We start from the raw sequence: 10,162 nt of genomic DNA on the forward strand, positions 1-10,162 counted from the left end.
TTTTCTTACGCTTATCCTATATCGTATTCGGCCATGGGCTACTACTTCCTGCACCCCGTTTGTTTCCTGCACTACCCTAACTTTTTAAAATGTCCATTCTACCCTTTTCGTAATAATAACAATGGTAATTATTTATTTTTCTTCTCTTTCCCGTTCACCATCAGCTCTTTACTTCTTTCGGCTTCTGCATTGGTTTCTCCCTCCAACTCTACTATTTCGGATATGGGGAATGACTTCCGGATTATGGATTCTAAAGGGAGTGTACCGAAAAGTTAAATTCGGAATGAATTGTCGATCCGCAATAGAGGTGCAATTTAGAATATGTTTCTTGATCCGAAAGTACTTTTCAGATTAATCAACCTGAAAAATAATTATGAATTTCGATGTGCAATTGGATATTAACTATCTTTGGCAGAAAGAAAACCTACTACTAAATTATTAAAAACAATCCAAAAAATAATGTCCAAATATGAGGACAAAATATTTAAAACATACTAATTACAAACTGTCATATATATATATATATATATATATATATATATATATATATATATATATATTGTCAAAAAACAATTATTAAAGATACTTTTTCCTTTTTCCTTTCTTTAACGGCGTTGCGCTTCATGAGACAAACAACTGTCTGAAAAGTCAAGTCAGATTATGTCATCCAAGGAAGCAACACATAATCGATCTATATAACTAACAGATTTCATACAAATGAGAGGCGAATGGGCAGGATTCACATTGTGGACAAGTAAGAGGTACAGTTCATTATAAATAATGTAATCCAGTTGACTAGAATCAATTTAGGTATACAAGACATGAGCCTGCTGCTATATATCTGCCATTTTTATGTCCAAATTGACCCTGAGAAGACCTTGATTAGGGACAAATAGGGGGATAAAAATCTAAAAATCTAAGGTGATCAAATTACAGATGGAAAAAGAATATGCTGGTATGGTACAATGAATGTTCTTATCTTTGTGCCTGATCTGGTGTGTGGTTGCTTGTTGTAGATGATGATGCCGTCCTACCGTTTACTATTCCATTATCTATAGGTGGACTGGTTCCCCATTTACCTTCCGATTCACTGGGCTCTATTACTTTCACGGACCCATCTGTCAATCCAACGGCAAATTGATTGGCCTCTGCTGGATGAGCCGCAACAACAACAGGATACACAGATTGATTCCTGCAATAAGAATTACAAAATATCATTCCCAAATTCACTTTCAATCCAAGGATTTTGCATATCACGACATCAAGAAATGAAAATAAGACTTCACAATACATTCTTGAATAAATTTCAATGTTTTAAAACAGTAAAGAGTTAGATAAAATTCATTGGGTTTCATGTACAAGGAAGAAACTTACACACTTAAAGCCGCAGGTGAAAAGTATGTGGATAGTGCTATACGACATCTCAGTCTCAAGCTGTCAGCATCAAAAACCCCAGTATTTCCATCGCAAAATGTAGCATAGATTAACTGACTATTGCAGGAATAAGCAGCATATGATATGGGAGCAGCCAGAACATCTTGAGGAACCCACTGCAGCAAGTTATTTCAATTTCAACTTTTGACAGCAACAAGAAGCAATATCTGTGCCAGATAGAAAAATCATTTTTTACCTGCCGAATCCGGTCCATTTTAGAGGCGTCATAAATTGCCAATTGAGTCTCGTGGGCTACCAGTAACCGAATTTGGTCTAAATGGAACTGCACACGAGTATCACCTACAGGAGCCTTTCCTGTGGGCAGTTGTAGTGGAACTGATTTTCTTTTCTCCCATGTATCAATGTTCCATACACAGAGCTGTACGGAAATTATTTCAGTAAAGAAAACTATGTAGTACAGAAAATTGATACAGTACAGAAAATTATGTAGTCACCTTCCTTGTAAAATAATTAAATGAAGTTAATTGAGATTTAATTTCTTTAGTCAGAAAATATAAAACATTTCCAGAAAATTGTTTTATAAGTTGAGTTTAATCATATATTATAATTTAATCATATTTTTTTGTCAGACATTATAAGTATGGGAACAAAAATTTATAGTTGTTCAATAATAGTTTAATAGCAAGTAGCACGATAGTCTAACAATTTTAGTTAAGAGTGACTTTAATATCATCTTAGAAAAGAAACTTCAAACTTAATATTATAAAATCATTTTGTAAGGTGATATTTGCAATAACTTATATATTATAATTTAAGATATCTTTAGTCAATAAAGGTTATCATGTTCTCTTTTGTTTTACACTAGAAAATAGATCTAAGACAACATTGAATAATTACAACAACCGAAAAATGGTTAACTAATGGATGTCCCCAAAAATAAATCATTATGCATAGAGGCTTTCCAAATCACTGAATCTAAAATGAACAAAAACAGTTACACGACATACTTGAGCATCAGCACCAGATGAAACCAGGATGTTAAGGCAGGTTGAAAAGGCAAAACCAGTAATTCGCTTTTGGTGACCCTTCAATTTGGATTTCACCTAGAAGATACCCAAGAGAAAATGAGATAATTTAAAAATAATAGCATAATGGTTAAAAAGAAGAAAACTGTTGAAGATAGTAATCACCTCATCGACTCTAACATTATAAATGTAAATTGTTGAATCCTCCATCCCAATGGCTATGATGTTATTATCTTGAGGGTGGAAAGCCAAAAAGGTAGAGGCAGGGGGTGGTGGCATGAATGTTGTCATTACCTACAATGAAAAAAAAAATTACATAAGTAAACAGTAAGCTTAGCAGCTGAATGAAATGTTGTGGTTGTATTGTATCCAAGGACATGTACCTTGAATGTCATCATGTTAAATAATGAAACCTTTCCACCACAGGCAGACAAAACATATGAGTCATTCTTTGAGAGTGCAATGCAAGGAACAGCTTCATCAAGGTTGACACCCGAGACATCATTAGTCATAAGAAGACCACTGTGAGGTTGCCAATGCAGTGGAACAACGCTGGCAGTAGCCTAAAACCATATAAGCTTGAGAATTCTGTTCTCTATTGAAAGGTGGGAAATAATCACGAGCATACATAGGACTAGAGAGACTAGAGAGAGATTATCATTACCTTCCCATTGAGATTTTGTTCACTACGAGCCCACTTCCATAGCCTCTGAACACCATTTGAACCAAGTGCCAATAGACCAGCACCAGAGTTCGTATACAAAAGTCTAACAACCTATGTATGACTCTTAAGAGTTAAAAAAGTTCACAGGAACCGAGTTGTCAATACAAAATGGCAATCACACTCTGTTACAACTAACAAACCTTGCTGGAAGAATCTGTACTGTCAGGCATGGTAACTGACTGACATTGAACAGGATCAACAATTTCAGACAGCTGCCATGGTTTAGCTCTATCAATTCCCTCTTCCACAGTTATAGGTTTCTCTGCATTTCGACCTGTGGGATCAACTCCTCCTTTCTTCATTGAAAATGGAAAAACCAATCATGTGTTGTGAGTACATAATTCAAGACCAATAAAGTAACTCCAGAAAATATAATCAACGAAATATAATTTAACAAATTCAGACATTAAATGATATAAATATCCAAAAGATGATCAGTCCTCCACGATATGCAGGGGCATGACACAGTGGAGTTAAGCATACTGGAAGAAGAAAGGATCAAGCTGATCCAATATTCTTCGTAAATATTAAAAGAAAGGAAACAGAAGTCATAATACTTCTAATTGTTAACCTATGACTAGTATATCATTGTCACCATGCTAACATCATAATCAGGAATACGGTAATTCACAGGGAAATTCATACAAGAATTGGAGAAGGCCTGACAGGTGAGCTCCTTTCTACTTTACAGTTGACAGGACTAACATTAACAGCAGAAGAGCCAGATGCCTAGATATAACAAACCAAATGGACAGTATTAATATGTATTTCGATCTAAATATCAAAATCAAAGAAAAGGTGAAGAAATATATCACAACCTTGATTGCAGCAGAGTCTATGGGTGACCTCAATGCTTCAAATCCTGGAGTTTCAACTGTTCTCAAGGATCTAAGGCCACTTACATTAGCAAGAATTTTGAATCCATTGTCTGCAGTGGTGACAGCAAGAAGACTTCCTTCCTTGTTGAATCTCAAGAGTGGAAGGGCCTGACTAGATTCATACAATTATATATGGCATGTCTTTATAAAGTTTTAGCTATACTAAAAACAACAGAGGTAAACCCACCTGTAATCCACCCTCTGCATCAGTGCTTGTTAGAAGATTAGTACTGTCCATCTCCCAAAATTTGATTTGGCCATCTTCACCAGCAGCCAAGAAGCGATTTTGGGTTGTGTCAAACTGCACAACACCAGCAGATTTCTTTCTGAACCCATTGTATGTTCTCTTAATAGCTCCTTCACTTTCATTCCATTCAACAAGAAATGACTCGCCATCTTTACTAGTCCCACAGGAAAACAGTCTACACAAACGAGGGAAGATAATTATGGAACATATTAATAGAGTTCCATTTAATGATAAATCTCAATTAATCCAAATCCAAAACCTTCTTACCTACTTCCATCAGCACTATAGAGCAACGTGGTACACCAATGGCCTGGGGCATCATAGTCAACCCTAGAGCCCGCATTATCATACAACCAGGCTTTTATTTTGCCATCAATGGCAGTTGAAAATACAAACTGCAGAGTTAGACTAAACATCAAATGTGTTTACCAGAATAATTCAATCATGAACAATATGTACACATAATTTATTTAATTACAAGGAGCACTCTTGGGCTTTACTAGAACCAAATTATAACTCCTACAAAATCCAAAGAATAGACTGATAGAGAAAATATCATATAATTCTTCTACCTGAATGTTCTCCTTGTGATGAGGGCAGATAGAATATACAGGTGCCTCATGACCCTCAAAGTTAAATAGTCTCCGTCCAGTCAAATCCCACACCTATTAAGAGTCTCTTCTTTAGACAATATAACATTTATAAATAATCCAAAATTGCAAGTAGATTTATGCACCTTTATCAACTTATCATCTCCACAAGTCACAATACAGAGTTGTTTATTTGGATGAGCAAATGCCAAGTCATTAACACCTCCAATATGGGCATCAACCTGCATTGGCAAGGAAATGAAAACAAATTGCAAAAACAACTTTGGTTACTTCTTAAAAGAATAATCTCACCTCCATACGCTGAACCAGCTCATTTGATCCAATGTAAGAATACAAGTGAATCAAATGTTTAGTAAATGCAACACCTACAGTAAAGAAACCGGTAAGAAATTATATTGTGACAGTTTCAAAATGGTTTTAAGGACTTCACATACCCACAAAATTTCCATCCAGGCTCCATGTGACACGACTGACAGAAATAGAAGCATCTTTGGCCATAGCATCTTTGGCCATAGCTGCCTGAGAAAATTAAGACTATAAAATTCCAAAGGATATGAATTATCAAGCACCAATGACCACCGTAACATCTGGTTAGACCATAACCAAAGGTACTGTAGAAAAGCAAATATTGAATAGTATAAAGACTCGTTGAAAATTGAAATTAAAAACCTGAAATGGTAATGAGCACGCTGAGACATCCCATATCTTGAATGGCTTTGTGACCAACCTGTCTCGCAACCCCAGTTCCCAAAGTGTAATTTCCCCATTAGTAGAACCAACTGCTCAACAGAATTATGTAATTATGTTTGTGTCAGTATGCTGAACAAGATATTACACAGAATGCAATAAAGATAGAAATTACCGAGAAGAAAGGTTTGATGTGAAGGATGAAAGTCCATGCTTGTCACAGAGTATCCTTGATGCAATGTCATTGCCACTGTTCTTGGTAGATCATCCAAAGACCAAGAGGCTTGTCGAGAGGCAGGATAGGAAACCTAAAAGAATAGACATGAATCATAGTAACAAAAATCACCAAAAAGTACAATATTAGGACTCCTATACAACTTTGGAGAAGAAAAACCACTGGCTTCAAGAATACCCAAATCACAATAAAATTAAACACAAAAATCATCAGAATCACCTCCTCCATAGAAGGAGCAGGCCGGAGTCTTTTCATTAACTGCTCATGATCAGCATTCTGATAGTCAACCATGCCAGGAGTTGTTGGTGTTCTTGGATGCTTCAAGATAGACACTGTTTACAAAAGGGCATAGCATTAAAGTCATAAAACCATCTTGCACCGGAATACAAAATATGTAAAATTCTAAGTAAAATTTGAAATATAATATCCTGATGGCATATCCAGTTAAATAACAATTCAGCTGCCTGTCCACCAATAACAATAATTATTTCCAGATGAAGGTAAACAAGTGAAAAATTCTATTGCGTGCAACACGAAAAATTTAATAAAACTTACTGTGATATGTATAGACAAAAGTAAGGTAACCACAAATCTTTCAAAATATTGTGTGGGGAGAGAGTGGAATTTTAACCTTGATTCTGTGGGACAGGCATGGTTGATGCTGTGACAACAGCTGCTTGGACAGAGGATGAAGCTGAGGCATTGGCCATCCAACCAGCCAAAGCATTAGCATTAGCAGTTGCTGCGGCAGGGGGAAAGGGCTATATAAACAAAATATTGATTCATTAATAAATAGGATAAGTTAGATTGTAATTGATTAAAAGTACAAGAAACCCAATTTATGAAATGAAAGATATCATACACCATGAGCTCCAATTGAAGTATAAGCAGAAGGCTTTGCAACAGCAGCAATTGGAAGATTGACAGGAGTGGGGGCTAGAGGACCATTAGGAGGTGTACATGTGTGGTCGGTGAATAAAGTCTTTATATCTGGGTTTGGCCTAGGGTTTTTGCAAAGTTGGTGCTGCCAGTTTAAACTGCATTGATTAGGGACACAAATGGCTTAATAAAAGAAAAGGCTAGAAATAACAAGTTAAAAAACAAATATATCTAATCAACAATCAATAATAAACAACATATAATCAACTAGTACCATATGCAAAAGTTTATCAGATATAATTTTTGTACATTATAGAAAGAAAAAAGCCACACAATTTGCCTTGCATTTGCCAAGTAGAAAAGAAACCACTTAACTATAAACAAGTGAATTAAGAAAAACCGTAAGTCTAGTCAGGAGAGAGAGAGAAATAGAATCAGTTGAAATTATAAACTCACATCTACTTTAGCATATGACAGAATGAATAAATCTACAACTATAGCATTTACACCTTTGATTGATCAACGTCCGCAATCTTGATGACCTAAGGGTAGGGAAGATAAGTTTGTCACGGAAAAGAGGATTTGCCTCTATTAGCTTTTTTAGCTCTATCAACATGATCCCTCGAGCAGTTTTGGTGTCACCGTACTTGGACAATTGCTCATTCTCCCTGAAATTTAAAATGCAAAGGGAAAACCAAATAATCTTAGAAATTAATTAATCTTGTAGATCTACCGGTCATAAAAGGAAACATGACACAATTTGGTAAACTTAGTTCTTCACAGACTCTATGTTAATCAAGATTGAAGAATATTGACATTTGACTGAAATCACTTTCAACGGCATTGTATTATATTATTAGACTGTACATTCAAGACAAGATAATACCTGAAATTACTTAGAGTTAAAAGTTGGGTGATTTCTTTGTATAGTTCCTCATTGAACGTGGAGAAAACTTTTAAATCACCCACTAATATCTCAACAGCCTTTGCCTTGTCTTGCCTAATTTAGCAGCACCAAAGAAAAAACATGTGAAGTACCACCATCATAAGCACAAACATCATCAGAAAATCCCCAAGCAATTCCAATTAATAGATACCTATCAAGTGCTTCAAGATATTTCTGCTTCCTGATTTCAAAGAATATTTTCATGGAGTATCTATTATCGTCAACTTTAGTAAACCCTCTTAAGTACTTTTCAACTTCTTCCCATTCACCAGCCTGTACTTTTTCCTCAAAGTACTTCATATTGAAGAAAAACCCAGATTCTTTCTCAAGCCTGGACCAAAAAGAAACATTCAAGAAAGAGATAACCAGCAATGGTAATGTCAAAAATAGGAGGATACGTTTAGCAAAGGAAGAGAAAGTGTTTCCGATTAATTTTATTATCATCTAAATTCCAATTTAAGTGATTATGCATCTCAGCCTTTCTACACAAAAAGAAATCTCGTAATATTTGCAAGTTCAGCTTTCATATTCAAGTAATTCATTGCTTTTCAACTTCAGAAAACCATCTATAGCAACTGCCAGAAAAAGAAGTGCAATATATTTTGTTCTTCCCAATTTTAAGTTAACGGTAGTTGCAACCATGGTTATAAATACTTCCAAAACCTCAAAAATTGTGAATACAGAAAACTTTTAAATTGTGACAACAATGGCAGTGACAAGTCGTGATTGATTCTTGAAATAGAACTCCTCAGTTGTCAATAATATTTTTACAAAACAAATGTGAACCAGATAATTCACTGTCACCTGGCTCTATAATTCATTTACCCACATCCAAATTAAGCTTCTTGGATTATATTACAAGGATATCCGTCAGCTTTAAGACATAAATTTGAAAACATTCTTCAAATCACTTAACTATTATTTTTAACTCATTTTGAATACAATTCACCATCTAAAAAATCATAGCTTAAGCTGAAAGCAAGGTTTTAAAACAAGGTTCGCAAACAGAAATTGCAGCTCCAATGTCAAGATTTTAGGGATCTCATCGGCGGCATTGGCTGCATTTGTCCACAATTTTTCACAAAAATCAAGGATTGCGATAAAACAGGGATAGCAATTTAAATCCTCGGCTGAAAGCATTTCCACCAGCAGATAAATCATGAGGAATTTCGGATGTATCCGCACGTTCCCCAAATTAGAAAGCGACATGTAAGCAAATGGTGTCAATTTTTAACCAGGTGTTCATTTTTAATTTAGCAAAACTAGGATACACTGGAGAAATTATATGGAGAATGGACCAAGACCACCATACATAAGGTTTAGGCCAATTTCCACGAAATACAGCTAAATTATATGGAGAATGACCAAAACCATAAACGTGTGTTGATCTCATGCCATACAATAATTCCTCCTTAGACAAACCATTAATTTGTAATGACACTTGAAATTTCAACAAGAAGTCTACCCATTATTAACAAGAACAACAGTAAAGTTTTAACAATTCAAAATTTTCCTCCGCTTTTTGTTGCAGTATTGCTGCCTAGTTTCATTTCGCAGGACAAAACTTGCACAGAAAACGAGGAAGAAGAGATAAGGAGAACAAAGACAAAACATCAGCTAAAAGAATAAAAGAAAATTTCAAAGTATACTCGCTTACCTGTGCACCGACTCCTTGAACTTCTCCTCCTCCAAAAATTGGAGTATCAGAAACACTAATTCTCGGCTCAAAGAAGTCATAGCTGCTCCTCAAACTGAAAGGCACCAATAATCTTGATCTTCGAACCCCGATCTTCGAACACACAACAGCCAAAGAAAAAAAAAAAACAAGAAACAAGAAATCAAGACTACAGAAAAGTACATAACTTAATTCCCCACAAACAGAGACGAATCAGGGATGAAGCATGCAACCTCAACGTCAAAACTGAACCCGGGGAGGCTCCACAACCTAAAATTTCCCAAGGATATAGTGGTTGTTAAAGATTACAGAAGCTCGAAGTTCGAGAAATTCTAGGGTTTGAAAAGCTGCAGATAAGAAGAGGAGGAGGAAGAGAGAGAATGGAGAGAGACTGAGTCTCGCTATCTTCGATGTGTTGTACAGAGGAGTCTATCTTTTTCTACTGACCCATCAGACATAAGTACTTATTCTTATTTGAGAAGTACGATGACTTATCACTGGGTCCGTTATCATTTGGTGAGTGATAAAGTGATAAGCCAAGGAGGGAGAGTGTATCGGATTCGAAACTGCAATTCAAATGAAGTGAATATTCTGAACACACGTCCACTCGGTCCCATCTTTTCTGTTCTGTCACTTTCCCTTTCAAGCTATAATAAATAATGGGATTTAATACTAACTCTTTTTCAATGTGTCTTTCTCTCATTTTATCGTGATAACTCGCGGTTTCATCTTTTCTGCATAGCATTCATTCTGGGACCACAAGGTTGTTGTTTTCTCACTATATTTTCTTTTTTATTTTTTTTATGCTTCAGTTTTTCATTTTTGTCTCTCTGACTTGGCTGTGAGCCACTGTCTCTTCC

The 10,162-nt window shown here is 35.6% G+C and overlaps 1 protein-coding gene across 1 annotated transcript; it reads right to left on the reverse strand.

The window, feature by feature from the left end:
- Window positions 1-641: 641 nt before the first annotated feature.
- On the reverse strand, window positions 642-9,799 carry LOC106757701 (topless-related protein 3). The gene is made up of 26 exons (XM_014640455.2): window positions 9,536-9,799; window positions 9,285-9,416; window positions 7,779-7,958; window positions 7,568-7,681; window positions 7,191-7,349; window positions 6,665-6,839; window positions 6,434-6,563; window positions 6,022-6,134; window positions 5,743-5,875; window positions 5,550-5,659; window positions 5,315-5,399; window positions 5,172-5,245; window positions 5,006-5,101; window positions 4,842-4,934; window positions 4,537-4,664; window positions 4,210-4,444; window positions 3,963-4,130; window positions 3,790-3,873; window positions 3,285-3,440; window positions 3,085-3,195; window positions 2,804-2,983; window positions 2,586-2,714; window positions 2,403-2,498; window positions 1,631-1,813; window positions 1,375-1,550; window positions 642-1,192 (listed from the first exon to the last, which is right to left on the reverse strand). The coding sequence occupies exons 2-26, from the start codon at window positions 9,362-9,364 to the stop codon at window positions 976-978; spliced, it is 3,405 nt and encodes a 1,134-aa protein (XP_014495941.1). The 5' UTR covers window positions 9,365-9,416; window positions 9,536-9,799; the 3' UTR covers window positions 642-975.
- Window positions 9,800-10,162: the final 363 nt, after the last annotated feature.

The sequence above is a fragment of the Vigna radiata genome, chromosome 3, assembly GCF_000741045.1.
Source record: "Vigna radiata var. radiata cultivar VC1973A chromosome 3, Vradiata_ver6, whole genome shotgun sequence".
NCBI classification, from domain to species: Eukaryota; Viridiplantae; Streptophyta; class Magnoliopsida; order Fabales; family Fabaceae; genus Vigna; species Vigna radiata.

Excerpts from the sequence above, each read along its gene's own strand:
- LOC106757701 (XM_014640455.2), bottom strand. The coding sequence starts at position 9,364 with ATGACTTCTTTGAGCCGAGAATTAGTGTTTCTGATACTCCAATTTTTG. Across the intron at positions 7,350-7,567 it reads TTAACTCTAAGTAATTTCAG|GGAGAATGAGCAATTGTCCA; the intron begins GTATTATCTTGT and ends TTTAAATTTCAG. Across the intron at positions 4,935-5,005 it reads GAGATGATAAGTTGATAAAG|GTGTGGGATTTGACTGGACG; the intron begins GTGCATAAATCT and ends GACTCTTAATAG.